A 12136-nucleotide genomic window follows, 5' to 3' on the forward strand; every position below is an offset into this window, starting at 1 on the left:
CATACAAATCAGCACCTTACTGACATTACTCGTAAAACTATCAATGCTATACGCTAACACAAACGTAAAAGCAGAAGTACCCCGAGAATGTAGTCATTGCGCTGCCAGCGAAGTAAGAAAACCAATGGAGGTTGCACTCGGCTGCGAAGCCGAATAGTACAAGGACCGGCGGGGCCGATGAGCATTACTGGGAGGAGGAATCCCAAGCGCATCTCGGCTTCGCGGATGGAGGAGTTGCGGCGCATGAGAAAGGCGGCGAGACGGTCGGAGGAGGAGGACTCCCAAGCGCATCTCGGCTTCGCGGATGGAGGAGTTGCGGCGCGTGAGAAAGGCGGCGAGACGGTCGGAGGAGGAGGTGAAGGGTATTGCCAAAAGGTAGCCTGATAAAGAGCCAAGGGCGATAAGGCTGGAGGAGATTCGACACCAGAGGTAGGGCGGGGAGGTTATTTTGAGGGGGAAGATGAAGTTGAATGTTAGAGCGCCGAGGCCCATGTAGATTACTGTTTGCAAGGGGTTAGTCTGGTGGGAGGAACGGAAGAAGAGGTGAAAGGGAAAAAAAGGGGAAGACTAAACCGTAAGTAGTAATAACCCCAAAGAAACATGCGGGATAAAGAAATAAGTAAACGACCTTCGCAATCATCATGAAAAACTGGCTGTCTTTCTCCCAAACTCGCCAGAACTTAAGCGTTTACACAAACCTCTTACGCGGTGGAAGCAGGTCCTCAGAGCCAGATGCGGTCACCACCAGCTCTCCCCTCACCACCTCCTTCTCATCTAACGACGCCTCACTTCTCCTCGCTATCTGCGCCCCCTGCGGTGTCTTCCGATGATAAGCTGTCTCCTCAACCACGCAAAACGCGAGGATAAACAACGCCCAAGCAAACACAAACTCAACGTAGAAGAATAACCGCCATGAGAGGCCACCGTCGAGCATGTACCCCGCAAACAAAGGGCCAGTGGCGCCGGCGCAAAGACAGACGGTGTAAATGCCGAGGCGCTTTCCCCGTTCGTGAAGGTAAAAGATGTCATTGACGAGTTGCACGGGGAGGGCTTCGCAGACTGAGGCGCCGAAACAGTGGATTACTCGGCAGGCCATCAAGGAGTCGTAGGTGGTGGATTTGGCGCAACCTATTAGGCCGGCGCAGTACTGGGTTTTGTTAGCTTTGCGTAAGAGAAAACTTCCCGAGACGCACCAAAATTCCGACCAAACATCTACACCACACGTTAAATGAGAAGTTGGAACTTAAAAAACAGTATTATTAATAAATAATGCTTGTAGAAATCACCCTATACAATTTCTTTTCTAAACGGTAAATGGTTTCTTGAGCAAAAGTGTAACAAAAGGAGGTTAAGCGGTGTTAACACTAATATCCCTACTATCTTTCCCAAATGAGTATAGATTATAGAATAAAATCTAAATAAATCATCTTTGAGGCCTAGAAAGCAAGCCTAATGGCTTTTTCCTCTCGAAATAAAGCTTTGTGCCGGGGAATTGTATACCTGAGTTGGATTGGTGCGTACGTCAAAGTTTTTGGTGCGTCTTGGGAGGTGTACTCTTGCGTAAAGCGGGTGGATGGGGGACGACTTACTAGGAGGAGGGAGAATAGCATGACTGGTCTTTGGCCGATCTTGTGGAACAGCGGTACCATGAGGAGGGATCCTATGTTATCCGTCAGCATGATGTCTTCAAACGGAGATGTGATAGAGGGTGGGTTGTCCTACTGAACCCAAAAGCAAGGTTGGCATAGCTGACTAGATCACTCGCTGTAATAGGCGTAATGCTAAACTCTTGTATGTAGATGCCGATGTAGACGGATGGGCCGAGCAGCGCGGAGTTACTCAGGAAGAAGGAGTAAAGAGAGCAGACGAGGATGAGGATCTTGCGGGTTTGACTCCACTGGATAAACGGTCTTGGTCAGTCCAGTTTCAATGTCTCCATCATCGGTAGCTGTAGCTGAAGGGAGTGTCCCTCGCGTACCTACCTGTAGAGGATCATTGGGGCCGTTGGCTGGCACTGGAAACAGTGCCTGTCCACAAGCTGTGTCATCGCCCTCTGATATCATCAGGGCAGTTAGCAAACAACAACCTCAACAGCATCATGAGAAGGATATCACTAACCGACAGCTTGCAGATTGACGGTGCCCTGAATGTTTCCCTCCTTCGCGTGGCTTCCACGTAAGTCAGCAGGGGTACTCAAAGCTTAATCCATCATGAGAAGAGATAAAAGGATGCGTGGTACGGCAGGGGAGTCAAGATTTACCTGTGCGCAAGGTGTCTCCCCGTCGTCTTCGTTTCCTCTGTCGCCGTCATTATGCCTTTTGCTCTCAGCCCTTTCTGTTTCCGGTGAAACAAGCAGAGGACCAAACGCCCAAAAGGAAGAGAAAGGACAAAAGAGAAGAAGAGCTCACAAATACCTACACGACGCATTCCGGTGATATTAGTATGTTCTTTACGTTTGGCTATCGATCCGGGGTTGGCCGCAGTATATCGTGTCAGGAACCATCGTCTTTGGGATGGTGTGGCTACTAATGCCGGCAAAGTATCATGGACGACCAAAGAGGGTGTAAGCTATGCATTGTCCAGAGTCTAAGAAGGAGGCAAGTCAACTCAATTGACCAATGCTGTGAGGACTGGCTGCCTTGAGAACTACCCCACGCTGGTTATCCATGGATTTGACGATCGGTGTCCCCAATCATTGAAGGTCGTGATGGAGAAGAAGCTGGTGTTAAGAGATCTTGCATGCTGTCATGAAGTAGGCCCTATGTCCACTGGTTGAACTTTCAACTTTGTGAGTGTGATAAAAGTCAAGGGTCAAGCGGAAGGAGAAAGATCCGAAGTGTTTCCGATGAAAAGGAGAACGTGCATCGCATTAACGATTCCAGACTTCTGGCCTTGAGCTTGATCGCGGTTCAGGACGTCCAATGGTCCAAATGCAGGAGCCAGAAATATTCGCGAATGCAGGGAAAAAATCGAAAAGTGTGGTCCAAAAGAACGCCAGATCGGTTTCGGAGAGCTCGTGACGGATGAGATGTGGCAATGGATGGGTGTTCACGAATGGTTGTCGAGTGGTGATGAGGGGAAGAGGAAAAGAAGAAAGTTGAATTGGGGTACGACTTGACGACGGATGGACATCTACTGCACATGTACCTGAATGTTAGCATTCGTGCCTTGTTTGGCAGCTTGTTGTTAACACTGATACTATATACAAGCAAACAAGCAATGACTGTTACAGCCTAGGCCACAGCAATTAAGGCTAGGGAAGTGGCTTGGCTGAACTCAATTGCCCAACGGCAATCTTCAGTTCCAACGATCCAGCGATGACCTTCATTTTCACTTTCGCAACTCAACAACACTGCCAACTGCTATCACAGCCGTCATGTCTTCCTCCCTCCAGCAAAACTCCAGTCTTGCTCCGTGGTGGCTACTGAGATTTCTTTTGATCAATTGATTACAGCAAATTGAGTTATCGCCATCATTTTTTCCAGTCGCATGGCCTCTCTCCCAGGGCGGTTAGGGGATCTCGCTCCCATCGAATGCGAGTAGCGCCTATGAAGCACTAACAGATTATGCTGTTAACCACACCGAATCCTGTTAGTGAATCGACTGCTATGAACCAAATGTCACCTTGGCCACGACCCTCACGATCATGGGACGGACCGGGACATGACCACCGTCTCGAAATGAACAAAAAAACGCAAGGGAATTTCAGGATGATCGATGACTAGAGCGCTTCAAATTCGTAGCCTCTCAAGATTGAGTGTAATCAATCGGCTACATGACCCAGAACATGGGCTTCTCATGGGTAGGCCTTATTCTACGTTTTAATGGATCGGCGACGACGACGTCGCGGATATAGTGACCAAATACAAGCCCTTCCTATCCCGTATCATAACACCTGTCTCGCTATGATTCGGACGGTAATGGCCTTATACGTCAAGTTGCTGTAAGATTCGCCTTGAATCAACTCCACCAAATCAAGCCCAGATCCGCATGACGATGCTCATTTAAGACGACTCCATTACCCCGGATTGCCGACTTCTCCATCTCTCCAAAAAATATTGACAGCTTCATTAAAATACTGAGAGGGAATGCGGGGGAAATGACATGGAACCAACATCCGAGCTCGCCAAGATGATCTATCGGCTCAGAGTTACCGAAAATGGCATCCAAAGCTCTCGGAACTAAGCTCGCCGTTGTGATGTCCTGGACGATGGCCCGCACTTCCGACTGTCAACACTGCATTCCTACGTCCAAACACGATCCTTCCCTGATGGACCTCACCCAAGATCTTGGTAATCATCTCGTGTACCTGCATCTCGGGGTGCCACTCCGTCTCAAGGCACTCATCCATCACCAAAATCTTCGACTATCATCTACCGGCCCCTGGACAACACGAGCCCAAGACCTCATATTCGGTTTGCTATTCCGCCTGAACGTTGCCAAGTCAGAGAACAGACGTCAATGGTGCTTCTTGACGTCGTATCCGCCTGCTGTCAACCCGTCATTCCCCAGATATTGGATATTCCGGTTGAGTTTCTTGCTCTTCAACGGCCGTAATAAATAGCATCGTCTGTCCACCACGATGATTATGGAGTCCACACCTCGACTGCATCCATCTCGTCGGTGTCGTCCTACTCTCGTTCCATAACCCCCTCGACATAATGCCCAAGATGGTTCAGAAGTTCACCCTTCTCGTCGGCCTTGCTGCCTCCCTCGCCTCTGCCCAGCAGATTGGCACCTTCGTCCCCGAGTCTCACCCCAAGTTGCCCATCAAGAAGTGCACTCTCGCCGGTGGTTGCCAGACCGTCAATACCTTGATCACCATCGATGCCTTCCAGCGCCCCCTCCACAAGATCGGTGACCCTTCCACGCCCTGCATCGTTGGCGGTCCTCTGTGCCCCGACGCCGAGACCTGCGCTGCCAACTGCGCCCTCGAGGGTGTTGACTATGCTTCCTGGGGTATCAGGACCGAGGGAGATGCCTTAACTCTCAACCAGTGGATGCCCGACCCGGCGAACCCCGGCCAGTACAAGACCACCACTCCCCGTACCTACCTCATGGCCGAGGATGGCAAGAACTATGAGGACGTCAAGCTCCTGGCCAAGGAGATCACCTTCGACGCCGATGTCAGCCACCTCCCCTGCGGCATGAACGGTGCCTTCTACCTCAGCGAGATGTTGATGGATGGTGGACGTGGTGACCTCAACCCCGCTGGTGCCGAGTATGGTACCGGCTACTGTGACGCTCAGTGCTTCAAGCTGGATTTCATCAACGGCGAGGTTTGTTTACACCCTTTTCCCTCCACTCCCTCCTTTCTACCCAGGCACTCTCTAACTCACATCCCAGGCCAACGTCAACAACACCCACGGCGCCTGCTGCAACGAGATGGACATCTTCGAGTCCAACTCCGCCGCCAAGACCTTCGTCCCCCACCCCTGCAACATCACCCAAGTCTACAAGTGCACCGGCGAAGACGAGTGCGGCCAGCCTGTCGGCGTCTGCGACAAGTGGGGATGCGGCTTCAACGAGTACAAATGGGGCGTTGAAGACTTCTACGGCCGCGGTTCCGACAAGAAGGTCGATTCCACAAAGAAATTCACCGTCACCACCCAGTTCCTGACCGACAACGGCCGCGAGGACGGCGTCCTTGTTGAGATCCGCCGCCTGTATCACCAGGACGGCAAGCTGATTAAGAATGCCGTCATCCAGGTTGAGGAAGGCTTCTCCACTGATTCTGTGAGCACCGAGTTCTGCGAGAAGACGGCTTCTTTCACCATGCAGCGCGGTGGACTCAAGGCTATGGGCGAGGCCATCGGTCGCGGCATGGTGCTGGTTTTCAGCATCTGGGCTGATGATTCGGGCTTCATGAACTGGTTGGATGCTGAGGGCAATGGTCCTTGCAGCGCCACTGAGGGCGACCCCAAGGAGATTGTCAAGAACAAGCCTGATGCTAGGGTCACATTCTCTAACATCAGGTGGGGTGAGGTTGGCAGCACTTATGCCCCTGGTGGAAAGTGCGGTGTTAAGTCGAGCAGGGTTGCGAGGGGGCTGAGTGCTTAGAGCTTCTCAAGGAAAGGAGGTATTGGTGGTGGTAGAATGGACGAGTGAGTGGGATGTAAGAAAGATGTGGTCTTGGATATAAAGCACGAAATCCACCGTGTTTTAATACACCTTTTTTTTGACCTTGCACTTTCCCTCCATTGCGTACCTTTGTGATACCACCACTCCGCAGTCAGATGCCTGTCACGGTTTCTTGCAGGCCCGTTAACTCGCTTCCGTTCTCAAACCATTCGCAGGCCATTTGCGAACCACATAACTGCCGGCTTCTACTATTCCCTATCAAGCCCTCCAAGCCATATCCATCGTTTCATTCTAGGCCATCCTTACAGTCCTTGGCTGTGACTGCACCACAGCGCCGAGGCAGAAGACATACCAAGATCAGCATCCGGAAGCTGTCCCCATCGTCCCCATTTGCCAGACCTGTCGGGCATAATCTGATATACTGTTCTTGGATTTGTTGCTGAGCGTGCCAATTCTCGGACTCACACCCGTTTCCTAGCGCGGTGCAAGTGAGAAATAAGGTTCTTCAAACAGTGGAAACCCTCAACGGTTCCGTGATGGAGCCATGCAATTGTTCGTTTTCAAACTAACGGGGCTCAACAACCAATAGTATTGGGCGGTTGAACGGTTGCCTGCTCCTTTTGGAGTTTGGGAATCCTCACCTCCACAAAAACCTTCCTACAAGATCCATTCTCGATGCACCATCAGTACTTACAACCCTTGAAACCCCAGAAAAACTCCACTATAAGGCTACTGTGTACCCCTACCGGACACTAAAGGAGGTTCGGAGAGGGGGACAGGGGAGTAAGTGTCGATCACCGGTTTATTAGAGGGAAGAGGTTTGGGGTATTGAGAAGATGACAAGGAGAAAGGAAGGGGAACAGGGAGGAAAAGGATGGAAGAAGGAAGATGGGAAATCGGAAAAATACAAAGCCATCATGTCCTGCCCGGCTCCCCTTCCACCCTTTTCCTGAAGGACCTTGGTTCTTTCTTCCCCCCCTCTGTCCTTGACCAAACCCTCCAGTCTCCCCATCAACCAGTCCAGTCCAGTCCATGTTCAACATGGCGTCGGCAGACACCATCACCATGGACCTCAACGACCAATCCACCATCGCGACAGGAGGAGACTCCCTCCCCACGCCACTCAGTCTCAAAGCCATCCTCTCGCCCTCATCAGTCCTCAACGTTTTGGTGATTTGGCTCAGCTACCGTGTCTTGCTGGCTCTTTACAACATCTCGCCTTTTCACCCGCTTTATAAGTTCCCTGGACCAAAGATCGCTGCGGCGACGTTCCTTTATGAAGCTTGGTATGATTGGATTTTGGAGGGGCAGTATACGAATCGGATTAGGGAGATGCATCGGGTTTATGGTGAGTTTATGAGAATGAATGACTTGTTCGATGATCCTTTGCCCCCCGTTGTCTACGAGACATGAGAAGAGAGGTCGGGAGCTCGATGTATGTCAATCTAGACGGAGAGAAAAAATCAGGAAGACTGCGGCTTCGCAGCAGCTCTGAGAATGAGCATAGCCTGACCTTTCATGCCGTGCTCTTTTCGCACCTTCTACTTCCTTCTTCAACACTCTATCTTCTACCCTCAAGTCCCAACTCTTCGCCTGCATATATACTCACAGAAGCTAACACCTCCCCCTCGTCTTCCAGGCCCCATAATCCGCATCTCCCCCCATGAGATCCACGTCTCAACCCCTTCCTTCGCAGACGAAGTCTACCCCTCCTCCTCCTCCCTCCGCATCCGCGACAAGTCCCAACACCAGCTCAACACAGGCGGCGCCGGCCCCGTTTCCGTAACCGGATTTTCCACCGTCTCGCACGAGCTCCACCGTCTCAAGCGCGCGCCCCTATCCAAGTTCTTTTCCCGCTCGCAAATGTTGCTTCTAGAAGGGGAGGTAACCGACCATTCCCGCCGGGTTATCAACAAACTTCTTCGCATTGGCACCAGCACCACCGAAAACAAAGTGCAAGACGTCAAAGAAGCATTCAACTGCTTCACAGCCGACGTCATAGCGCAATACTGTTTCGGCGAATCGCTGGGGTTTGTCGACCAGGAAAACGGGTGGGAACCGAACTTTGCGACTTGGACTTCATCTTTCATGCGCGCTGCTTATGGGATGCGGAATAATACGCTGATGCGCAAGAGCGCGTCTGCTCTTCCCTTTTTGGCTCGCAAGAACTTGCTGGGCGAGGACGTGCGGAAAGTAATGGAAGTGATGGAAGTTTTGGTTCCTGATTTCTTGCGCAAAGCGCTAGGCAACGAAGCAAAGGACGGAAAGGGGGGGATCTTTGCGGATATTATGCGCAGTATGTCTGACAATGGCAAGAAGAAGTTGACGGACGAGGAGATGTACTGGCTCTCAGGTGAGGGGTTCAACTTCCTCCTTGCCGGAACCGAAACGACAGCCGCTATCCTCACGACCATAACTTTCTGGCTCCTCGCCAAACCCCAAGTCTACGACAGACTGATGACCGACCTCAACACCCTATCCCCAGAAACCATAAAATGGACCGACCTTGAGCAGAAACCGTACATGTGGGCCGTCGTGCACGAAGCGTTGCGGATGATGCCGGGTGTTTCGCACCGGAGCGCAAGAGTGGCACGTACCGAAGACTTGGTCTTCAAGGACAGGAAGAATGGCGACAAGGAGTGGGTTATTCCGAGAGGAACGCCCGTGGGCATGACGAGTATGATTCAGCATTGGGACGAGGAGCTTTTCCCGCAGCCGGATGATTTTTTGCCTGAGCGCTGGCTGGTAACTGAAAAAGATGGGGATGGCAAGATGATGGTGAAGCCGGATTATAAGTTGCAGAAAAACCTGTTGGCGTTTGGAAAGGCGGGACATGGGAGGGCTTGTATTGGTGAGAGGTAAGTTTTCTGCTCCTTCCTTCCTTTTTCCGCCTTCTTTCTTTCTCCTTTTCTTCGTGGAAGGAGAAGGAGAAGCAGAAGATGATGATGTAATGCTAACGGGTGCATAGTCTGGCATACTGCGAGGTATACATCATGGCTGCGCTGATGGCGTTCCATGTCATTCCTAGGGCAAGGCTGGTGGATACGACGAGGGAGAACTTTGATTATGATCACGATATGATTGTGCCGCAGACAAAGTTTGGGTCTATCTCTTGCAAGATTGCCATTCAGTGAGCGTCTGCGTCGGGGTTACGGTGGTAGGAAGCAAAGATACCTAGTATGAATAAGTACATGGGGTATATGGAAGAAAAATCACGAAGGTTATGAGTGTTCAGTCGTCCATGTTGAAGAAGTCACATCATTCCACTGTTGTCTGCTTCATCTTCCTTTCTTCTAGAGCTTGAGGCTACTCGTCATGGTCTCAAACGTGTCAGTGTCAGTTTGGAAGTCCTATGGAGGAAGCGGGCACCCGTTCCTGTCTGTTCCGATCAACCCATTCTTCCACCCCATTTCTCTCCTCAATTCTTAACAGGAATACAACCCATCAACTTCACCTTCACTCCTCCTATCCCCTTCCCGTCGTTATACATCGTCTCAAGCGCTTTAACCTCCCTCAAAGCATCCCTCACCCCTTCACTAACCCTCACTTCCCCTCCTCCCCGTCCCCACACATCCCTTTTTCCTGCACCACCACCAACACTACCACCACCAGCACCATTCTCCTCCCCCAAAATATCCCACATCCCCCCCTTCCAATTCCCCTGCATCTCCACATCTACCTCCTGAACCTCAACAAACAACGCTTCACTTCCCATCCCCTCTCCTCCGCGGAAAGTGTCGCAGTCAGGAGATACCCAGAACCATTCACTCCTAGGCCTGATCTCCGGATGCAAGATATAGATTGTTTCTAAACTGGGTAAGTTCCCCGGAAACAAAAAGGCGAGGTCAGCGGGTAATGGACCAGGGCCGTTGGGAGGGGCGGAAGAGTCCCAGAGGAAGGCGATGCGTTTTAGATCTGAAAGAACGGGTAGGGCGGAGGTTAGGGTAAAGGGGTGGGAGCCGGAGAGGTTGGTTAGGGCTGGGGAGATGGTGAGTAATACGTTGGAAGGGGATATTGAGGGAGAGGAAAGGTGGTAGGGGGCGAAGGTTATGTAGGAGTGGCGTTTGGAGAGGGGTGGGCGGAGGAGACAGATTACGTCTGTTTGGACGTCGATTGTTGGTTTGGGTTCCGGAGGTTGCGGGTTGTCTTTTGGTTCTGCCGAATCTTTCTTGTCTTTATCATCGTCTTTTGATGGTAGAGGATACAGTTCGGTGAACAACTTCCTCCTTGTTAACCCCTTTTTGATCATGTCCTTCATTGCTAGCATGGCGTGGTCTCGCATCTAGTTGTTGTTCCTGTTGTCAGCTTATATCCCTTTTATCTTTCTTCCCCCTTCCATTTTCCCTTCCCCCAACCTACCCCTTTCATAACACACCTTCATCATCTTTTCAACTACGACGGGAGTGTACTCACAACTTGATTCCCACACTTGACATCTGGCACAGTCGGCCTAAGTGTCGCAACAGAACTTCTATACTCCTCGAACCACTTGAGAAATTTCTTCCCTTTTTCTTGTTCTTCCCAAGGCGTGTCTGGATCTTCTTGTTCGCACTCATCCATGCATTTTCCGAGATCTAGGAGGATATGTGAATCGGGGATCAGGGCATTTTCAACGAGGGAGAGCTCGAGGAAGTGAAATGTGTTTCGGGTATTCTTGGTTTTTGTTGAGGGTGGGGAGCCCTTTGGTTTGGCATCTTGCGCTGGGGCAACTGGTCTGGGAGCTTGCGCTGGGCGGGGAGCAGGTGCTGGATCCGGGCGTGGAGTGGATGCTGGAGCTGGAAGAGATGCTGGAGCTGGTGCGGGAGCTTGAACTGGTGCCGGAGCCCGAGTTTGTGGTGGAGCTCCGGACGTAGCTCGGGACAGGGCTTGCGATAGTTGTGCTATTCTTGCTGGTCCTGGCGCCCTGCCTCTGGTCGTACTTGGAGCAGGCGCCGTCCTGTCGGAGCTGGAATTGTTGTTTGAACTTTGCCCTTCCCTCGGCAGTGGGGATAATCTACCAGACTGAAGATTATCTGGTTGGAGAGCTCGTACCGGGGAGCGAGCACGAATCGGGTAACGAGCTCGAAGCGAGGAACGAGACCGAGAAGGAACCCAAGACGGAGCCTGAGACGGAGCCTGAGATGGCTGTGCTGTCCTTGCCGGCGCGGGTGCTGCTGCCGGAGTCCTGCTACCACTCGTCGTACTAGAAGCTGCTGCTGGAGATGTCCTTCCGGATCTGCTCGCATCACCCGGACCGCTATCTATCTCTCTCGGTGGCGGGGATAATCTACCGGCCCGCAGGTCATCTGGTTTCCAACCTCGAGCTGGGGAAGAAGCTCGAGAAGGAACCCGAGAAGGAGCCCGCGACATTTGTGCTGTCCTTGCCGCCGGCGCACATGCATGTGTCCAACTCCCACTGTTACTCGTAATACTCGGAGCTGGAGAATTCCTGCCAGATCTTGTGGATGTATCGCGATCGCTGTGATATTCTCTGCGAAGCGGGGATAATCGACCAGACGTCAAATCATCGTGATCACGATCGTGATTACGACCACCTTGCCTTTCTCTCTGTGGTGGCATTAATCTACCAGACCGTAAACCGCCTGGTTGGTGATTGTTGATAATCTGGTTGTGTCTTCGCGGATTGGGAGGAGGTGGTGATCGAGATCTTCTGCGGCCACTTCTTGATCCGCCATATTCTGATCTCGGCCTGTCGTAGTCTCCTGGTATGTCCCTGCCATAGTCTTCCCTGTCCCTGTCTCTATTACTGCAGTAATACCTGTCGTAGTCTCTGTCGTAGTATGGGCTTGCTGGATGGTTGCGTCGGACTGAGCCATAGCTTGAAGTTTCTCTTGATGAATATCTCGCAGACGGGTAATCACGTTCTCTGCGATTGTCCGTATGGCGGTCGTCGTCGTTCAGTTGATCTCTTTGTGAACGCGGAGGTCTAGGCGGTTGGCCGCGGTCGTCGTCGTAGTACTTCCTGTTGGCGGGGTATCGGTGGGACATTTTTGATGTCGGTGAACTTCTCAGCTTTCGGGCTTTCCTTCCACAGTAGAAAACAATATGCCGTTCA

General features: G+C 51.7%; 3 protein-coding genes across 3 annotated transcripts; 2 read left to right on the forward strand and 1 right to left on the reverse strand.

Annotated features, from left to right (window-relative positions):
* Positions 1-4232: 4232 nt before the first annotated feature.
* On the forward strand, positions 4233-6370 carry SMAC4_07589 (uncharacterized protein). Its single transcript, XM_003347986.2, has 2 exons — positions 4233-5279; positions 5347-6370. The coding sequence occupies exons 1-2, from the start codon at positions 4662-4664 to the stop codon at positions 6058-6060; spliced, it is 1332 nt and encodes a 443-aa protein (XP_003348034.1). The 5' UTR covers positions 4233-4661; the 3' UTR covers positions 6061-6370.
* A 752-nt stretch (positions 6371-7122) lies between these two features.
* Positions 7123-9215, forward strand: SMAC4_07590 (uncharacterized protein; the record flags this gene model as incomplete). The annotated part of the gene is made up of 3 exons (XM_003347987.1): positions 7123-7429; positions 7721-8939; positions 9050-9215. The coding sequence occupies 3 exons, from the start codon at positions 7123-7125 to the stop codon at positions 9213-9215; spliced, it is 1692 nt and encodes a 563-aa protein (XP_003348035.1).
* A 284-nt stretch (positions 9216-9499) lies between these two features.
* Positions 9500-12069, reverse strand: SMAC4_07591 (uncharacterized protein; the record flags this gene model as incomplete). Its single annotated transcript, XM_003347988.1, has 2 exons — positions 9500-10363; positions 10516-12069. The coding sequence occupies 2 exons, from the start codon at positions 12067-12069 to the stop codon at positions 9500-9502; spliced, it is 2418 nt and encodes an 805-aa protein (XP_003348036.1).
* Positions 12070-12136: the final 67 nt, after the last annotated feature.

This window comes from Sordaria macrospora, chromosome 7, assembly GCF_033870435.1.
Source record: "Sordaria macrospora chromosome 7, complete sequence".
In the NCBI taxonomy this organism is placed as follows: domain Eukaryota; kingdom Fungi; phylum Ascomycota; class Sordariomycetes; order Sordariales; family Sordariaceae; genus Sordaria; species Sordaria macrospora.